This window comes from Oncorhynchus kisutch, linkage group LG17 (genome assembly GCF_002021735.2).
Source record: "Oncorhynchus kisutch isolate 150728-3 linkage group LG17, Okis_V2, whole genome shotgun sequence".
Classification (NCBI taxonomy): Eukaryota; Metazoa; Chordata; class Actinopteri; order Salmoniformes; family Salmonidae; genus Oncorhynchus; species Oncorhynchus kisutch.
In genome coordinates this window covers 3,300,981-3,322,273 of record NC_034190.2, presented here as the reverse complement: position 1 = coordinate 3,322,273, position 21,293 = coordinate 3,300,981, and the positions used below count along the sequence as shown (strand labels likewise).

Below are 21,293 nucleotides of genomic sequence, written 5' to 3'. Positions count from 1 at the left end.
TAGTCCTTCAGGCTAGTCCTTCAGGCTAGTCCTTCAATTCTGCAGTCGTAACCACTGAGAAGTTAGGAATGAACTCATCTGGTCAAACAGAGAACGTAAACTAAAATAACAAACAAATAATTGAAAAATAATGGGATTACGTTGCATAGTGGAAATACAATATAGCGACTGAGCAAAGGCGCAATCAAAGGAAGGAAAACATCTATATGAAAAAACAAAATGTGAGAGAACGTACAAGGAGGTGGAAACATGGAAAAATACCCTACAGGAACAACAAACAATGGTTGCCCCAGAAGGCAGTATTTCTAATGTGCCCTCAGAGAGTCCTTCAAAGACCGGATCACGAGGTTCAAGAACATCTATGCATTAGAGTAGGAGAAGGCTTGACGGCAATCAGCCATGGAGGCAATGGAACTGAGAGCAAAAATAGCAGCGTCAGATGCTAAATTAATGGTCCTGAAGAGCATTCAAATGGATTCACACTTCTCCGAAGAAGCCAACGGAGATGGAATGAATGCTTACCTGAAGAAGAAGCCAACGGAGATGGAATTAATGCTTACCTGAAGAAGAAGCCAACAGAGATGAAATGAATGCTTACCTGAAGAAGAAGCCAACGGAGATGGAATGAATGCTTACCTGAAGAAGAAGCCAACGGAGATGGAATGAATGCTTACCTGAAGAAGAAGCCAACGGAGATGGAATGAATGCTTACCTGAAGAAGAAGCCAACGTAGATGGAATGAATGCTTACCTGAAGAAGAAGCCAACGGAGATGGAATGAATGCTTACCTGAAGAAGAAGCCAACAGAGATGGAATGAATGCTTACCTGAAGAAGAAGCCAATGGAGATGGAATGAATGCTTACCTGAAGAAGGAAAGTCCCATTTGTGGAAGACCAGCATCTGTAACATCACCTGTGGATTTCATAAAGTTATAGGTGCCGTTCCAAAAACAACAACTGCAGAAGGGCCTTCGGACTTACCGTCAACAGTCCATTTTGAAACCAGCAATAGAAAGAGGTTCACCCCGTTCTCATCAACAGGGCTGTAGTGGAGCAGGTTGACAGCTTCAAGTTCCTTGGTGTCCACATCACCAACAAACTAACATGGTCCAAGCACACCAAGACAGTCGTGAAGAGGGCATGACAAAACCTACTCCCCCTCAGGAGACTGAAAAGATTGGACATGGGTCCTCAGATACTGAAAAGGTTTTACAGCTGAACCATCGAGAGCAACCTGACTGGTTGCATCACCACCTGGTATGGTAACTGTTCGGCCTCGGACCGCAAGGCACTACAGAGGGTAGTGCGTACTATACCGGGCGGTTGTCAGAGGAAGGACCTAAAAATTGTCAAACACTCCAGCCACCCTACATTGGTTAAGGGTGTTGTGGTATGGATGAGGTGATGGATGAGGACAGTGGTTAATGGTATTGTGATGGATGAGGACAGTGGTTAATGGTATTGCAATGGATGAGGACATTAGTTAAGGGTATTGTGATGGATGAGGACAGTGGTTAAGAGTATTGTGATGGATGAGGACAGTGGTTAATGGTTGTGATGGATGAGGACAGTGGTTCAGGGTATTGTGATGGATGAGGACAGTGGTTAAGGGTATTGTGATTTATGAGGACAGTGGTTAAGGCTATTGTGATGGATGAGGACAGTGGTTAAGGGTATTGTGATGGATGAGGACAGTGGTTAAGGGTATTGTGATGGATGAGGACAGTGGTTAAGGATATTGTGATGGATGAGGACAGTGGTTAAGGGTATTGTGATGGATGAGGACAGTGGTTAAGGGTATTGTGATGGATGATGACAGTGGTTAATGGTTGTGATGGATGAGGACATTGGTTAAGGGTATTGTGATGGATGAGGACAGTGGTTAAGGGTATTGTGATGTATGAGGACAGTGGTTAATGGTTGTGATGGATGAGGACAGTGGTTCAGGGTATTGTGATGGATGAGGACAGTGGTTAAGGGTATTGTGATGGATGAGGATAGTAGTTAAGGGTATTGTGATGGATGAGGACAGTGGTTCAGTGTATTGTGATGGATGAGGACAGTGGTTAAGGGTATTGTGATGGATGAGGATAGTAGTTAAGGGTATTGTGATGGATGAGGACAGTGGTTAAGGGTATTGTGATGGATGAGGACAGTGGTTAAGGGTATTGTGATGGATGAGGACAGTGGATAAGGGTATTGTGATGAATGAGGACAGTGGTTAATGGTTGTGATGGATGAGGACAGTGGTTCAGGGTATTGTGATGGATGAGGACAGTGGTTAAGGGTATTGTGATGGATGAGGACAGTGGTTAATGGTTGTGATGGATGAGGACAGTGGTTAAGGGTATTGTGATGGATGAGGACAGTGGTTAATGGTTGTGATGGATGAGGACAGTGGTTCAGGGTATTATGATGGATGAGGACATTAGTTAAGGGTATTGTGATGGATGAGGACAGTGGTTAAGAGTATTGTGATGGATGAGGACAGTGGTTAAGAGTATTGTGATGGATGAGGACAGTGGTTAATGGTTTGTGATGGATGAGGACAGTGGTTCAGGGTATTGTGATGGATGAGGACAGTGGTTAAGGGTATTGTGATTTATGAGGACAGTGGTTAAGGGTATTGTGATTTATGAGGACAGTGGTTAAGGCTATTGTGATGGATGAGGACAGTGGTTAAGGGTATTGTGATGGATGAGGACAGTGGTTAAGGGTATTGTGATGGATGAGGACAGTGGTTAAGGATATTGTGATGGATGAGGACAGTGGTTAAGGGTATTGTGATGGATGAGGACAGTGGTTAAGGGTATTGTGATGGATGATGACAGTGGTTAATGGTTGTGATGGATGAGGACATTGGTTAAGGGTATTGTGATGGATGAGGACAGTGGTTAAGGGTATTGTGATGTATAAGGACAGTGGTTAATGGTTGTGATGGATGAGGACAGTGGTTAAGGGTATTGTGATGGATGAGGATAGTAGTTAAGGGTATTGTGATGGATGAGGACAGTGGTTCAGTGTATTGTGATGGATGAGGACAGTGGTTAAGGGTATTGTGATGGATGAGGATAGTAGTTAAGGGTATTGTGATGGATGAGGACAGTGGTTAAGGGTATTGTGATGGATGGGGACAGTGGTTAAGGGTATTGTGATGGATGAGGACAGTGGATAAGGGTATTGTGATGGATGAGGACAGTGGTTAATGGTTGTGATGGATGAGGACAGTGGTTCAGGGTATTGTGATGGATGAGGACAGTGGTTAAGGGTATTGTAATGGATGAGGACAGTGGTTAATGGTTGTGATGGATGAGGACAGTGGTTAAGGGTATTGTGATGGATGAGGACAGTGGTTAATGGTTGTGATGGATGAGGCCAGTGGTTCAGGGTATTATGATGGATGAGGACATTAGTTAAGGGTATTGTGATGGATGAGGACAGTGGTTAAGTGTATTGTGATGGATGAGTACAGTGGTTAAGGGTATTGTGATGGATGAGGACAGTGGTTATGGGTATTGTGATGGATGAGGACAGTGGTTAATGGTTGTGATGGATGAGGACAGTGGTTAAGGGTATTGTGATGGATGAAGGCAGTTGTTAATGGTTGTGATGGATGAGGACAGTGGTTAAGGGTATTGTGTTGGATGAGGATAGTGGTTAAGGGTATTGTGATGGATGAGGACAGCGGTTAAGGGTATTGTGATGGATGAGGACAGTGGTTTATGGTTGTGATGGATGAGTACAGTGGTTTATGGTTGTGATGGATGAGGACAGTAGTTAATTAAGGGTATTGTGATGGATGAGGACAGTGGTTAAGGGTATTGTGATGGATGGGGACAGTGGTTAAGGGTATTGTGATGAATGAGGACAGTGGTTAATTAAGGGTATTGTGATGGATAAGGACAGTGGTTAAGGGTATTGTGATTGATGAGTACAGTGGTTTATGGTTGTGATGGATGAGGACAGTCGTTAATTAAGGGTATTGTGATGGATGAGGACAGTGGTTAAGGGTATTGTGATGGATGAGGACAGTGGTTAATGGTTGTGATGGATGAGGACAGTGGTTAATGGTTGTGATGGATGAGGACAGTGGTTAATGGTTGTGATGTATGAGGACAGTGGTTAAGTGTATTGTGATTAATGAGGACAGTGGTTAAGGGTATTGTGATGGATGAGGACAGTGGTTAAGGGTATTGTGATGAATGAGGACAGTGGTTAAGTGTATTGTGATGGATGAGGACAGTGGGTAATGGTTGTGATGGATGAGGACAGTGGTTAAGGGTATTGTGATGGATGAGGACATTAGTTAAGGGTTTTGTGATGGATGAGGACAGTTGTTAAGGGGATTGTGATGGATGAGGACAGTGGTTAATGGATGTGATGGATGAGGACAGTGGTTAAGGGTATTGTGATGAATGAGGACAGTGGTTAAGTGTATTGTGATGGATGAGGACAGTGGTTAATGGTTGTGATGGATGAGGACAATGGTTAATGGTTGTGATGGATGAGGACATTGGTTAATTAAGGGTATTGTGATGGATGAGGACAGTGGTTAATTAAGGGTATTGTGTGATGGATGAGGACAGTGGTTAATTAAGGGTATTGTGATGGATGAGGACAGTGGTTAATGGTTGTGATGGAGAATGGAGAGAAGGAGAAAAGAGGAAAGATAGAGAGAGGAAGAGAATCCCCTTTTGTTCTGGAACGAGGCCAGATGCAGGATAGATGGGGATTGCTGGGGTAGTCCAACCCTGCACTCATCACAGCCAATCACTGGAGAGAGCTACAACATGATACGGGCAGATTTAAGTTAGACTCTTTTGAACAGCACAGCAAATACTCTGGCCTTGGATAGAAGATATAGACTGAGGCTGGCCCATACAGCATAGTCCTGGGGAGAAGACAGTCGCATGGACACACACACACACACACACACACACACACACACACACACACACACACACACACACACACACACACACATACATACATACACACACACACACACACACACACACAGACAGACACACAACTCTCACTGTTCTCACAATTCTAATCCACCATCACTCTTCTAAACTTATTACAACCTCTCTCTCTCTCTCTCTCTCTCTCTCTCTCTCTCTCTCTCTCTCTCTCTCTCTCTCTCTCTCTCTCTCTCTGTCTCCCTCTCTCTGTCTCTCTCTCCCCCTCTCTCTCTCGCCACCTCTCTCTCTTCCCCTCTTTCTCCCCCTCTGTCTCCCTCTCTCTCTCCCCCTCTCTCTCTCTCCCCCTCTCACTCCCTCTCTCTCTCTCCCCCTCTCTCTCTTCCCCTCTCTCTCTCTCTCTCTCTCTCTCTCTCCCTCTCTCTCCCCCCCTCTCTCTCTCTCTCTCTCTCTCCCTATATCTCTCTCTCTCTTCCTATATCTCTCTCTCTCTTCCTATATCTCTCTCTCTCTTCCTATCTCTCCCTCTCTCTCTCGCTCTCTCCCTATATCTCTCTCCACCTCTTCCCCTCTGTCCTCTCTCTCTGGTTGTGCAGGTTAATGGGTAGCAGAGGTTTTCCATTGGGATGGTCCTTGGTTCATTCAGGTGGAGAGCCCTCTTAATAGACTTCTCTGCTATTCTCTCTGTGCTCCCTGTAGGGAACACACAGCCACTATCAGCCAGGTTTGCCACAATCCATGACATGGAGACCAAAGGTGAGAGAAACACCTAATGGAGTTGAAAATATAATTATAAAGGTCCTTCTAGAATATCCTTTTATCCAAAAACAATAACAAACATTTCAGGAAAAAATGTGAATGTGTTTCACACTGTTTCCATTTTCTATTATATTAGTCCTGTTATAGACTGGTGCACAGGCTAGTCTTGTTAGTCTTGTTACTGACTGGTACCGAGGCTAGTCCTGTTATAGACTGGTACCTAGGCTAGTCTTATTAGTCCTGTTATAGACTGGTACCTAGGCTAGTCTTGTTAGTCTTGTTATAGACTGGTAACCAGGCTAGTCCTGCTAGTCTTGTTATAGACTGGTACCCAGGCTAGTCTTGTTATAGACTGGTGCCCAGGCTAGTACTGTTAGTCTTGTTTTAGACTGGTACCCAGGCTAGTCCTGTTATAGACTGGTCCCCAGGCTAGTCTTGTTATAGACTGGTGCCCAGGCTAGTCCTGTTATAGACTGGTACCCAGGCTAGTCTTGTTATAGACTGGTGCCCAGGCTAGTCCTGTTATAGACTTGTAACCAGGCTAGTCCTGTTATAGACTGGTACCCAGGCTAGTCTTGTTATAGACTGGTGCCCAGGCTAGTACTGTTATAGACTGGTACCCAGGCTAGTCCTGTTACTCCTGTTATAGACTGGTACCCAGGCTCGTCCTCTTGTAGACTGGTACCCAGGCTAGTCCTGTTATAGACTGGTAACCAGGCTAGTCCTGTTAGTCCTGTTATAGACTGGTACCCAGGCTAGTACTGTTAGTCCTGTTATAGACTGGTACCCAGGCTAGTCCTGTTATAGACTGGTACCCAGGCTAGTCTTGTTATAGACTGGTGCCCAGGCTAGTCCTGTTATAGACTTGTAACCAGGCTAGTCCTGTTATAGACTGGTACCCAGGCTAGTCTTGTTATAGACTGGTACCCAGGCTAGTCCTGTTAAAGACTGGTACCCAGGCTAGTCCTGTTATAGACTGGTACCCAGGCTAGTCCTGCTAGTCTTGTTATACACTGGTACCCAGGCTAGTCCTGTTATAGACTGGTAGCCAGGCTAGTCCTGTTATAGACTGGTACCCAGGCTAGTCCTGTTATAGACTGGTACCCAGGCTAGTCCTGCTAGTCTTGTTATACACTGGTACCCAGGCTAGTCCTGTTATAGACTGGTACCCAGGCTAGTCCTGTTAGTCTTGTTATAGACTGGTACCCAGACTAGTCTTGTTATAGACTGGTACCCATGCTAGTCCTGTTATAGACTGGTACACAGACTAGTCCTGTTATAGACTGGTACCCAGGCTAGTCCTGTTATAGACTGGTACCCAGGCTAGTCTTGTTATAGACTGGTGCCCAGGCTAGTCCTGTTATAGACTGGTACCCAGGCTAGTGTTGTTATAGACTGGTGCCCAGGCTAGTCCTGTTATAGACTGGTACCCAGGCTAGTCCTGTTAGTCCTGTTATAGACTAGTACCCAGGCTAGTCATGTTATAGACTGGTACCCAGGCTAGTCTTGTTATAGACTGGTGCCCAGGCTAGTCCTGTTATAGACTGGTAACCAGGCTAGTCCTGTTATAGACTGGTACCTAGGCTGGTCCTGTTAGCCCTGTGTTATTCTGGATAGGGGAGTATTGTGGGAGGATCTTGACTCCAATGAGTGTTCACCATTTATCCCAGATATTCACCCCTTACCCACAACGCACTGCAGAATTAAACCAGGGCCCTTCCAATAGGTCAGAAAACCACATCATGTCTTGTTGATCAATTGGACACGTGTGTGAAACGCCCCCCACTGCAGAATTAAACTGGCTCCTTTCCAAGTCAATTTCCAGGACATATTTTCCAGGACAACATGTGGAGACTTCAAAATGGAATTAGAATTGCAGTATGTATTTAGTTTGAGAATGTAGACATGAGCTAGGAACAGACTGGTTTCACCAGAACAAAAATAAATAAAATGGTTGCTTAGCAACCGGATAGCAACGTGTTCTGTCGTGAAAAAAAAAAGTTATAGATTTGTAAACATTTGCATAATAGTTGTGATTGGAGGATAGCTGTGAGGGTGATCGAATCAGGAACATATCCTCTCTTGTCCTGGTTAAATGGTAGAATGTTGATATTTGAAGATGACAGAAAGGCCAGTCTCTTTGGTTCACGATGCTGCACAGTGCCTCTGAAAGGTGGATTTCTCTGCTATGTGTTTGTCAATTCATATATTAGCCTTTTCTGAGACTCACTTAGAAAGTGTGTTTGATGACACTGCAGTAGCAATACAAGGATATAACATCTATAGAAGAGACATACATGCGTATGGGGAGATGTTGTGGTATATGTTCAGAGCCATATTCCCTGTAATGCTTAGAGAAGAGCTTATGTCATGTGTTGTTGAAGTGTTGTGGTTGCAGGTTCACCTGGCTCTTCATCTAAAGCCTTTTCCTTTGGGGTGTTGCTACCAAGTGTTAACAGTCAGTATCTAAATAATATGTGTGAAATTATTGATAGTGTATGTGATGTAAACAGAGAGGTCTACTTCCTTGGGGAACTGCATTTTGACTGGTTTTCATCAAGCTCCTCACTGGAACCAGTGTCTGTAATCTGGTTCTGTTTATTAATCAACCTACCAAGGTGTTTACAAACACTACAGGGACAAAATCATCCACATGTATCGATCACATTTTTACTAGTTGTAACGGTTTTCTGGTGAAAGAGAGGCGGACCAAAATGCAGCGTGGTTATTTTTGTACATATTAAATAAAGATGAAAAATACAACAATCTACAAAACAAGAACCGTAAACAACCCGAAACCCAACAGTCCTATCTGGTGCCACAAAGACAGGAACAATCACCCACAAAACCCAACACCAAACAGTCCTATCTGGTGCCACAAACACAGGAACAATCACCCACAAAACCCAACCCGAAACAGTCCTATCTGGTGCCACAAACAAAGACAGGAACAATCACCCACAAAACCCAACACCAAACAGTCCTATCTGGTGCCACAAACACAAAGACAGGAACAATCACCCACAAAACAGTCCTATCTGGTGCCACAAACACAGAGACAGGAACAATCACCCACAAAACCCAACAGTCCTATCTGGTGCCACAAACACAGAGACAGGAACAATCACCCACTAAAACCCAACACCAAACAGTCCTATCTGGTGCCACAAACACAGAGACAGGAACAATCACCCACAAAACCCAACACCAAACAGTCCTATCTGGTGCCACAAACACAGAGACAGGAACAATCACCCACAAAACCCAACCCGAAACAGTCCTATCTGGTGCCACAAACACAGGAACAATCACCCACAAAACCCAACCCGAAACAGTCCTATCTGGTGCCACAAACACAGAGACAGGAACAATCACCCACAAAACCCAACACCAAACAGTCCTATCTGGTGCCACAAACACAGAGACAGGAACAATCACCCACAAAACCCAACCCGAAACAGTCCTATCTGGTGCCACAAACACAAAGACAGGAACAATCACCCACAAAACCCAACACCAAACAGTCCTATCTGGTGCCACAAACACAGAGACAGGAACAATCACCCACAAAACCCAACAACAAACAGTCCTATCTGGTGCCACAAAGACAGGAACAATCACCCACAAAACCCAACACAAAACAGTCCTATCTGGTGCCACAAACACAAAGACAGGAACAATCACCCACAAAACAGTCCTATCTGGTGACACAAACACAGGAACAATCACCCACAAAACCCAACACAAAACAGTCCTATCTGGTGCCACAAACACAAAGACAGGAACAATCACCCACAAAACCCAACACAAAACAGGCTACCTAAATATGGTTCCCAATCAGAGACAATGACTAACACCTGCCTCTGATTGAGAACCATATCAGGCCAAACAGAGAAATAGACAAACCAGACACACAACATAGAATGCCCACCCAGCTCACGGCCTGACCAACACTAAAACAAGGAAAACACACACGAACGATGGTCAGAACGTGACACTAATAATGAGGAACTTTGTTCTGTATCTGTTCCCATTGGATGCAGTACAATACAGTGGATATATACAGGAAAGACAAAGTTCCAAAGCTGGGCCCTAAATAGTGTAGAGATCAAAAGATTTAACTGTGACTTATGTGGATGATGTTAAACATATTTGTTGGTCAGATGTGATTAAAAAGGAGCATCCAGGCGTTGCACTTGATGCATTTATAAAATGTATTTTTCCAATTATTGTTAAACATGCAACTGTTAACTGTTAAGAAACAGGCTCCAAGGATCGATGCTGATTTTTTTTTAAACTGTATAGTTGAAAGGGAAAAGGAGAGGCTGCACATCTGACTGTCTTACTTACTGAAAATTGAGAAATTTAGTAACTAAACTAAACTCGACAAAAAGTAGAAGAAAGTGTATCATGAAGTTGAGATCAATGATATAAAGAATTATGGAGAGAAAAAATATATATTGGCAGAAAGACAAGTTCAACTCCACCTTTTATAGTATCAGATGGCTTATTCATCACAAAAACCATTTGATGTTGCCAATTAGTTTAACTTCATTGGCAAACGAACAATGAGCCACTGTACTCATGGCACGAAAAAAATAAAAAATACTGAAGTAAAGCATTGAAAGTTAGAATTTTGTCCAGTTAGTGTGGGAACAATTATTATAGTTATCGATCAATAATGACAAACCTCCTGGCAGCTGACTCTATAGCCACTCCAAGGTAATTCCATGATTTACGAACCAAGAGTGGTAAAACTGCCTTGACTTGTTCTAACAGCTGCCCTATCAGCTTGGTGCCATCTCTTAGCAACGTTTTTTCAGCTGAATCTGGTAATGCGGCTGTGAACAAGATGAGGAGACCATATTACTTGGTGTTACCTTAGATTGTAAACTGTAATGATCAAAACATATAGTTTCAATGGTTGTAAAGATGGGGGAGGGTCTTTCAGTAGTATAGATGAGGAGAGGTCTAGCTGTAATAAAGAGATGCTCTGCTTTTTTGACACCACACTCCACAAAGCAAGTCCTGCAGGCTCTAGTTGTTTCTTATCTTGATTATTGTCCAGTTGGGTGGTCAAGTGCTGCAACGTGTCATGCTGTCACGTTCTGAGCTTAGTTCTTTATTATGTCTTTGTGTTAGTTTGGTCAGGGCGTGAGTTGGGTGGGTGGTCTATGTTCTTTTTTCTATGTTGTGTTTCTGTGTTTGGCCTGGTATGGTTCTCAATCAGAGGCAGCTGTCGATCGTTGTCTCTAATTGAGAATCATACTTAGGCAGCCTGTTTTTTATTCTCTTATTCTTTTGTTTTCTGTGTTCAGTTATATTTCATAAAAATTATATTACTTACCACGCTGCACCTCCTCTTCTCCTTCACCAGACGAAAACCGTTACACACGCCCTGACCTTAGAGAGCCTTTTTATTTCTCTATTTGGTTAGGTCAGGGTGTGATTTGGGTTGGCATTCTAGTTTCTCTATTTCTTTGTTGGCCTGGTATGGTTCCCAATCAGAGGCAGCTGTCTATCATTGTCTCTGATTGGGGATCATACTTAGGTAGCCTTGTTTCCCACCTTAGTTTGTGGGATCATGTTTTTGTGTAGTGCCCGTGAGCACTCCAGTCGTTACGTCTCGTTTGCTGTTTATTGTTTTTGTTGGTGAGTTTCATTTAAATTAACATGTGGAGCTCTATGTACGCTGCTCATTCAGACGATCGTGACACAACGAAAAGACCTAGTTGAGCTGCAGCTGGCCCAGAACAGAGCAGCACGTCTTGCTCTTCATTGTAATCAGAGGGCTGATATAAATACTATGCTGCCAGTCTCTCTTGGCTCAGAGTTGAGCTGCAGCTGGCCCAGAACAGAGCAGCACGTCTTGCTCTTCATTGTAATCAGAGGGCTGATATAAATACTATGCTGCCCAGTCTCTCTTGGCTCAGAGTTGAGCTGCAGCTGGCCCAGAACAGAGCAGCACGTCTTGCTCTTCATTGTAATCAGAGGGCTGATATAAATACTATGCTGCCCAGTCTCTCTTGGCTCAGAGTTGAGCTGCAGCTGGCCCAGAACAGAGCAGCACGTCTTGCTCTTCATTGTAATCAGAGGGCTGATATAAATACTATGCTGCCAGTCTCTCTTGGCTCAGAGTTGAGCTGCAGCTGGCCCAGAACAGAGCAGCACGTCTTGCTCTTCATTGTAATCAGAGGGCTGATATAAATACTATGCTGCCCAGTCTCTCTTGGCTCAGAGTTGAGCTGCAGCTGGCCCAGAACAGAGCAGCACGTCTTGCTCTTCATTGTAATCAGAGGGCTGATATAAATACTATGCTGCCCAGTCTCTCTTGGCTCAGAGTTGAGCTGCAGCTGGCCCAGAACAGAGCAGCACGTCTTGCTCTTCATTGTAATCAGAGGGCTGATATAAATACTATGCTGCCAGTCTCTCTTGGCTCAGAGTTGAGCTGCAGCTGGCCCAGAACAGAGCAGCACGTCTTGCTCTTCATTGTAATCAGAGGGCTGATATAAATACTATGCTGCCCAGTCTCTCTTGGCTCAGAGTTGAGCTGCAGCTGGCCCAGAACAGAGCAGCACGTCTTGCTCTTCATTGTAATCAGAGGGCTGATATAAATACTATGCTGCCCAGTCTCTCTTGGCTCAGAGTTGAGCTGCAGCTGGCCCAGAACAGAGCAGCACGTCTTGCTCTTCATTGTAATCAGAGGGCTGATATAAATACTATGCTGCCAGTCTCTCTTGGCTCAGAGTTGAGCTGCAGCTGGCCCAGAACAGAGCAGCACGTCTTGCTCTTCATTGTAATCAGAGGGCTGATATAAATACTATGCTGCCCAGTCTCTCTTGGCTCAGAGTTGAGAAGAGATTTATATTTTTATAAGAAACATCAATGTGTTGAAAATCCCAAATTGTTTGCGTAGTCACCTTACACACAGCTCTGACACACACACTTAGCCCACCAGACATCCCCCTCAGGGATCTTTTCACAGTCCCCAAATCCAGAGTCATTCTTGCATGGAACTACCTTCCATCTCATATTGCTTAAATAAACAGCAAACCTGCTTTTAAAAACAGATAAAAGCAACACCTCGCGGCACAACTCCTCCCCTATTTGACCCAGATATGTTTATTTTTATTGAGGTATTCCTTGAGCTGTTCTTGTCTATTGACGTTCTGCATTATGTCATTCTGTATTATGTTTCATGTTTTTGTGTGTTGGACCCCAGGAAGAGTAGCTTCTGCTTTCGCAACAGCTAATGGGGATCCTAATAAAATACCGTAAATATCAAATACCAAACTGTAGCTGGTTCTTTGAACTGTGCTTGTGTTGTATGATGGGTAATCTGACCTGCAGTATTTGCAGCTACTCGTACCAGCTACAGTTTCCTGTTAATTTAGCCTGTTATTAGATATCTTAGTGTATAAGTATTTATCTTCCTATATATTCATAATGTATCTCAGAGTTGATTTAGGATCAGGTCCTCCCTTGACCTTTTAATCTATTTAATTATGATCTAAACTGATCCTAGATCAGCCCTTCCAAGCTTTGTGAAATCTGGTCCAGGACTTAGCTCTGTAAGCCTTCGTCCGTCCTGCCCGTCTTCTATCGCGTTGCTGTTTGCTGAACGTTCCCAGCTCTGTGTTTCTGATGAGTCTCCTTCCTGTCTTTCCATAGGTTGACGGGGTTCCAGCTGCCCTCGCCCATAGTGAGCACAGGACCCAGGCTAACACTGTGGCTGCTGTCAGACTATGCTGTCAGTGGACAAGGCTTCAAGGCCATCTATGAAGGTAACGTCTTATACTGAAATAAAGTCTTACAAAACCTATAGAGGTAACATATGCCTCCCTCTCTCGCTCTCTCCCTATCTCTCTCTCTCCCTCCCTCCCTCTCTCCCTCTCCCTCCCTCCCTCTCTCCCTCTCCCTCCCTCCCTCTCTCCCTCTCCCTCCCTCCCTCTCTCCCTCTCCCTATCACTCTCTCTCCCTCCCTCCCTCTCGCTTTCTCGCTCTCTCACTCCCTCTCTCCCTATCACTCTCTCTCTCACTCCCTCTCCCTCCCTCCCTCTCTCCCTCTCCCTATCACTCTCTCTCCCTCCCTCTCTCTCGCTTTCTCGCTCTCTCCCTCCCTCTCTCTCGCTTTCTCGCTCTCTCCCTCCCTCTCTCTCCCTCTCCCTATCACTCTCTCTCTCACTCCCTCTCTCCCTCTCCCTATCGCTCTCTCTCCCTCTCCCTCTCTCCCTCCCTCTCTTCCTGTCCCTCTCCCTATTGTTCTCTCTCTCTCCCTCTCTCCCTCCCTCTCTCTCTCTCTCTCTCTCTCTCTCTCTCTCTCTCTCTCTCTCTCTCTCTCTCCCTCCCTCTCGCTCTCTTTTCTCTCTCACTGACGTTAATGTTCTCATTCTCTGTCTCTCCCTGTAATCTACCTTCTTCTCCTCGTTCTAGTCTGTGAGTACTCCATTACTGATTCCTTTGACATCTCTGGGCACCGTCCCTAAGTCCTAAGACGTGAAGCTAAAGCTTCCACCTTCACAAAGCCCCTTCAGTAGATATAATGACATAAAACATCAGGAAAGCAGGTCAACAATGCATTCACCTCTGAGCACATGCCATCGTACAGACAATATACTGTAACCTACTGTTCTCCTAGGGCTGTGGCGGGCATGACATTTTATCAGCTGGTAACAGTCATGCAAATAACTGCTGGTCATTAACATAAACACATGAAGTATCTCATGTAGTAGTATCTCATGTAGTAGTATCTCATGTAGTAGTATCTCATCTAGTAGAATCTCATGTAGTAGAATCTCATGTAGTAGTATCTCATGTAGTAGAATCTCATGTAGTAGAATCTCATGTAGTAGAATCTCATGTAGTAGTATCTCATGTAGTAGAATCTCATGTAGTAGAATCTCATGTAGTAGAATCTCATGTAGTAGTATCTCATGTAGTAGTATCTCATGTAGTAGTATCTCATCTAGTAGAATCTCATCTAGTAGAATCTCATGTAGTAGAATCTCATGTAGTAGAATCTCATGTAGTAGAATCTCATGTAGTAGAATCTCATGTAGTAGAATCTCATGTAGTACAATCTCATGTAGTAGAATCTCATGTAGTACAATCTCATGTAGTACAATCTCATGTAGTAGAATCTCATGTGGTATCTCATGTAGTAGAATCTCATGTACAATCTCATGTAGTAGTATCTTGTGTAGTTTCTCATCTAGTAGTATCTCGTGTAGTAGTATCTCGTGTAGTGGTAACTCATATAGTAGTATCTCATCTAGTAGAATCTCATGTAGTATCTCATGTAGTATCTCGTGTAGTATAATCTCATGTGGTATCTCATGTAGTAGTATCTCATCTAGTAGTATCTCATGTAGTAGAATCTCATGTAGTAGTATCTCATCTAGTAGTATCTCATGTAGTAGTATCTCATGTAGTAGAATCTCATCTAGTAGTATCTCATCTAGTAGTATCTCATGTAGTATAATCTCATGTGGTATCTCACCTAGTAGTATCTCATGTAGTATCTCATGTAGTATCTCATGTAGTAGAATCTCATGTAGTAGTATCTCATGTAGTAGTATCTCATGTAGTAGTATCTCATCTAGTAGAATCTCATGTAGTAGAATCTCATGTAGTAGAATCTCATGTAGTAGAATCTCATGTAGTAGAATCTCATGTAGTAGAATCTCATGTAGTAGAATCTCATGTAGTACAATCTCATGTAGTACAATCTCATGTAGTAGAATCTCATGTAGTACAATCTCATGTAGTACAATCTCATGTAGTAGAATCTCATGTGGTATCTCATGTAGTAGAATCTCATGTACAATCTCATGTAGTAGTATCTTGTGTAGTTTCTCATCTAGTAGTATCTCGTGTAGTAGTATCTCGTGTAGTGGTAACTCATATAGTAGTATCTCATCTAGTAGAATCTCATGTAGTATCTCATGTAGTATCTCGTGTAGTATAATCTCATGTGGTATCTCATGTAGTAGTATCTCATCTAGTAGTATCTCATGTAGTAGAATCTCATGTAGTAGTATCTCATCTAGTAGTATCTCATGTAGTAGTATCTCATGTAGTAGAATCTCATCTAGTAGTATCTCATCTAGTAGTATCTCATGTAGTATAATCTCATGTGGTATCTCACCTAGTAGTATCTCATGTAGTATCTCATGTAGTATCTCATGTAGTATCTCATGTAGTATCTCATGTAGTATCTCATGTAGTATAATCTCATGTGGTATCTCATGTAGTATCTCATGTAGTAGTATCTCATGTAGTAGTATCTCATGTAGTAGTATCTCATGTAGTAGTATCTCATGTAGTAGTATCTCATGTAGTAGTATCTCATGTAGTATAATCTCATGTGGTATCTCATGTAGTAGAATCTCATCTAGTAGTATCTCATGTAGTAGTATCTCATGTAGTAGTATCTCATGTGGTAGTATCTCATGTAGTAGTATCTCATGTAGTAGTATCTCATGTAGTAGTATCTCATGTAGTAGTATCTCATGTAGTAGTATCTCATGTAGTAGTATCTCATGTAGTAGTATCTCATGTGGTATATCATGTGGTATCTCATGTAGTAGTATCTCATAGCCCACAAGTCACTGTTGCAGACCTTTGGAACATCTACATTTTATAATGTATATCCATGTAACATAGGCTTCATCTTTACAATAAATCCATCATTTATTTTAGGCAAGTCTAAAGAAACATTAGCCTATGATATGAAGGACATTTTCATAGGAACGGAATAGCATATTCTTGGTCCGGCTATCCCAATGGCTGTTGGCTACACTAGTTCATTTAGCAGACAAACCATTTCTGAGGGAGTGTGCACATTCTGTGTTGAGCAGTTAACAAAGTGATCATTTGAAACAGGTTCTCCTATATGCATTCATTTAGAGTTATTTATGAAACTTCAGTTTTGATACAGTTTATACAGTTTTGATACAGGCTATATGTTATGATTTCTAATACATTCTAGGGCTGCATGATGTGACTATTTGAAGAAGAAAAAACCTCACATGAAAGGAATGCGCTCTGCTCTGTTTCTTGTGCTGTACACACTTCATCAGTCTCTCATTCACAGTTTGGCAATATATTGATAATATTCTCTACACATCAGACTATTCTCAATTTAATCTGTTTTTTACATATTCCCTACTGATATAGATGTGGACAAACCTTTTTTTAGGGTCCCACATAAAAGAAAGTAATGAACACTCGAATAGAGAAGAAAGGCTTCCTGCTGTTACGTTTATAACAGGTAGACTACACCAGTTGTAAAGCGGATGAATGTGTTGAGCAACAAATAGGCAGAACGACCAAGCTTGGATCCTCTGTTAACCTCTATTGGATTAGCTGTCTCTTCTCCTTTAACCTCGCTAGCGTCCCACCTGGCCAACATCCGGTGAGATTGCAGAACGCCAAATTCAAATACAGAAATACTCATTATAAAAATTCAGAAAAGATACAACTATTAAACATCGGTTTAAAGATTAATTTCATGTGAATCCAACCACGGTGTCAGGTTTCAAAAATGCTTTACAGCGAAAGGATACCTTACAATTATTTGAGAACAAAGCAGACAAATCATTACATCATCATTTACATATATAGATATTACACATGTGACATTAGTTCAGGGGGGAAACTATTTCATCTGTATATTAATAGCAAATGGAGGATTGCTTTCCCACAATTCCAGCCAGGCTACTCTGGCAATGAAGCAAAGCAATTCGCTTAAAATTAGGATATAGTATGTAAGGATCTACGCTGAGAGAGTGAGTACGTTCAGGGAGTGAGTACGTTCAGGGAGTGAGTACGTTCAGGGAGTGAGTACGTTCAGGGAGTGAGTACGTTCAGGGAGTGAGTACGTTCAGGGAGGGAGTACGTTCAGGGAGGGAGTACGTTCAGGGAGGGAGTACGTTCAGGGAGGGAGTACGTTCAGGGAGGGAGTACGTTCAGGGAGGGAGTACGTTCAGGGAGGGAGTACGTTCAGGGAGGGAGTACGTTAAAAAAAGAAGAAAAAAAAAGAAACACAAACAGCGCCGACATGAAACATCAACAACTGGGAGAGAAAACATAAGGGAGGCTAATAAAGGGCAGGTAATCAAGGAGGTGATGGAGTCCAGGTGAGTGTCATTATGCGCATCACATTGGTGGCAGGTGTGTGCCCTAGCGAGCAGCCTGGTGAACTAGAGGCCGGAGAGGGAGAACACGTGACTGCCTGGTGAACTAGAGGCCGGAGAGGGAGGTACACGCGACTGCCTGGCGACCTAGAGGCCGGAGAGGGAGAACACGCGACTGCCTGGTGAACTAGAGGCCGGAGAGGGAGAACACGTGACAGCCTGGTGAACTAGAGGCCGGAGAGGGAGGACACGTGACAGCCTGGTGAACTAGAGGCCGGAGAGGGAGGTACACGCGACTGCCTGGTGAACTAGAGGCCGGAGAGGGAGGACACGTGACAGCCTGGTGAACTAGAGGCCGGAGAGGGAGGACACGTGACAGCCTGGTGAACTAGAGGCCGGAGAGGGAGGACACGTGACAGCCTGGTGAACTAGAGGCCGGAGAGGGAGGTACACGCGACTGCCTGGTGAACTAGAGGCCGGAGAGGGAGGACACGTGACAGCCTGGTGAACTAGAGGCCGGAGAGGGAGGACACGTGACAGCCTGGTGAACTAGAGGCCGGAGAGGGAGGACACGTGACAGCCTGGTGAACTAGAGGCCGGAGAGGGAGGACACGTGACTGCCTGGTGAACTAGAGGCCGGAGAGGGAGGACACGTGACAGCCTGGTGAACTAGAGGCCGGAGAGGGAGGACACGTGACAGCCTGGTGAACTAGAGGCCGGAGAGGGAGGTACACGCGACTGCCTGGTGAACTAGAGGCCGGAGAGGGAGGACACGTGACAGCCTGGTGAACTAGAGGCCGGAGAGGGAGGTACACGCGACTGCCTGGTGAACTAGAGGCCGGAGAGGGAGGACACGTGACAGCCTGGTGAACTAGAGGCCGGAGAGCGAGGACACGTGACAGCCTGGTGAACTAGAGGCCGGAGAGGGAGGACACGTGACAGCCTGGTGAACTAGAGGCCGGAGAGGGAGGGACACGTGACAGCCTGGTGAACTAGAGGCCGGAGACGGAGGACACGTGACAGCCTGGTGAACTAGAGGCCGGAGACGGAGGACACGTGACAGCCTGGTGAACTAGAGGCCGGAGACGGAGGACACGTGACTGCCTGGTGACCTAGAGGCCGGAGAGGGAGGACACGTGACTGCCTGGTGACCTAGAGGCCGGAGATGGAGTCCAACTTGACAAGCTGTAGAAAACTGATGGGATCCTCCACTTTTTAACCTTTAAACCACATTTTCCACCTGCAGAAATGTGATTAACATAATGAAAAAAATCCCTATTAAAATCCATCTGTTTGAGATAAAGATGTCTGGGGTTTTTTGCGTCCTCCAATATGCCCCTTCCTCATCTATTTTGAAAGTTGGTAGATCGAGAGCAGTTTTTGTCAGACCATGAGACATCCCGAAAATTGGTCTTCTCACAAAAACGTCTTGTAGTGTCGGTTTGACCTACAAACTGTTATGAAAGATGAGTCTCTTGCTCACTCCGTTTTCATCTAGGACGCCTACAAGACTCACAAGACTCTTCCAAAGGTCCCCGATACCTGTAAAAAAATTAGTACCTAAAATAAGGACATCCTGATCTTTCTCGTATCTCTCAAATAAAGTCCAGACACTTCAAAACAAGAGGGTTAGTAGAGGCCATCAAACACTGTTTCTCTCTGCAATTGCATAGAATAGCCTATAGAAAGAACATATGGGTTTATAGGAACACGTATTTCATTCCATGCATCAAGCAGTTATGAGGAGCTGGCTGGCTATTCGGTGTAGAGCAGCTGTTCCGGTTCCACTCAGTGTCTAAATGCCAGAACTCCCATGATGCTGAGTACCGGGCCATTAGGACCTGATGGAGGGACAATAGAACCCTGAGTACCAGGCCATAAGCACCTGATGGAGGGACGATAGAGCCCTGAGTATCAGGCCATTAGGACATGATGGAGGGACAATAGAGCCCTGAGTACTAGGCCATTAGGACCTGATGGAGGGACAATAGAGCCCTGAGTACTAGGCCATTAGGACCTGATGGAGGGACAATAGAGCCCTGAGTACCAGGCCATTAGGACATGATGGAGGGACAATAGAGCCCTGAGTACCAGGCCATTAGCACCTGATGGAGGGACGATAGAGCCCTGAGTACCAGGCCATTAGGACCTGGTGGAGGGACAATAGAGCCCTGAGTACCAGTCCGTTGGTGACCTGATGGAGGGACGATAGAGCCCTGAGTACCAGGCCATTAGGACCTGATGGAGGGACGATAGAGCCCTGAGTACCAGGCCATTAGGACCTGATGGAGGGACAATAGAGCCCTGAGTACGGTCATGAAATGGTTACGGTCACCGTAACAGATCTATGTCTTCTCCATCTAGATCAGGGTTCCACTATAATACGGATATGCACTCCCCAGTCTGATCAGCATACTCACTAAAGAACATTACATAATCAATGTGCTTTAGGCCAATTATATTACTGTGCATGGTTGGATTTAGGGCCAGAGAGGAGATTGAGATGTGCATAGAGTCTTTCTTTCTTTCCCTGCCTGGAGGGCTGGCTGTAGAGGTAGAGAGCTGGCATGTTGTGATGGTTACACCTCGCTAGGCTAAGGGGTCCTTGTCGTATTTCCACTTGAAGGAGGAGTGTTTTATGACCCGTAAAAGGATGAAATTAACAGAGAGAGAGAAGTGATATTAACAGAGAGAGAGAGGTGATATTAACAGAGAGGGAGAAGTGATATTAACAGAGAGAGAGAGGTGATATTAACAGAGAGAGAGAGGTGATATTAACAGAGAGGTGATATTAACAGAGAGGTGATATTAACAGAGAGAGAGAGGTGATATTAACAGAGAGGTGATATTAACAGAGAGGTGATATTAACAGAGAGAGAGAGGTGATATTAACAGAGAGGTGATATTAACAGAGAGAGAGAGGTGATATTAACAGAGAGGTGATATTAACAGAGAGGTGATATTAACAGAGAGAGAGAGGTGATATTAACAGAGAGGTGATATTAACAGAGAGGTGATATTAACAGAGAGAGAGAGATGATATTAACAGAGAGGTGATATTAACAGAGAGAGAGAGGTGATATTAACAGAGAGGTGATATTAACAGAGAGAGAGAGATGATATTAACAGAGAGAGAGAGGTGATATTAACAGAGAGGTGATATTAGTGAGAGAGGTGATATTAGTGAGAGAGGTGATATAAACAGAGAGGTGATATTAACAGAGAGAGAGAGGTGATATTAACACAGAGGTGATATTAACACAGAGAGAGAGGTGATATTAACAGAGAGGTGATATTAACAGAGAGAGAGAGGTGATATTAACAGAGAGGTGATATTAACAGAGAGAGAGTTGATATTAACAGAGAGGTGATATTAACAGAGAGGTGATATTAACAGAGAGGTGATATTAACAGAGGTGATATTAACAGAGAGAGAGAGGTGATATTAACAGAGAGAGAGAGGTGATATTAACAG

At 44.1% G+C, this 21,293-nt stretch overlaps 1 protein-coding gene across 1 annotated transcript in view; it reads left to right on the top strand.

Moving 5' to 3' along the window:
• LOC109883181 (CUB and sushi domain-containing protein 2-like) overlaps positions 1-21,293 on the top strand; it is an 899,659-nt gene that overhangs the window by 106,147 nt on the left and 772,219 nt on the right. Inside the window, 1 exon segment of the mRNA XM_031794932.1 lies at positions 13,353-13,465. Within this exon segment, the coding sequence (XP_031650792.1) occupies positions 13,353-13,465 (113 nt within the window).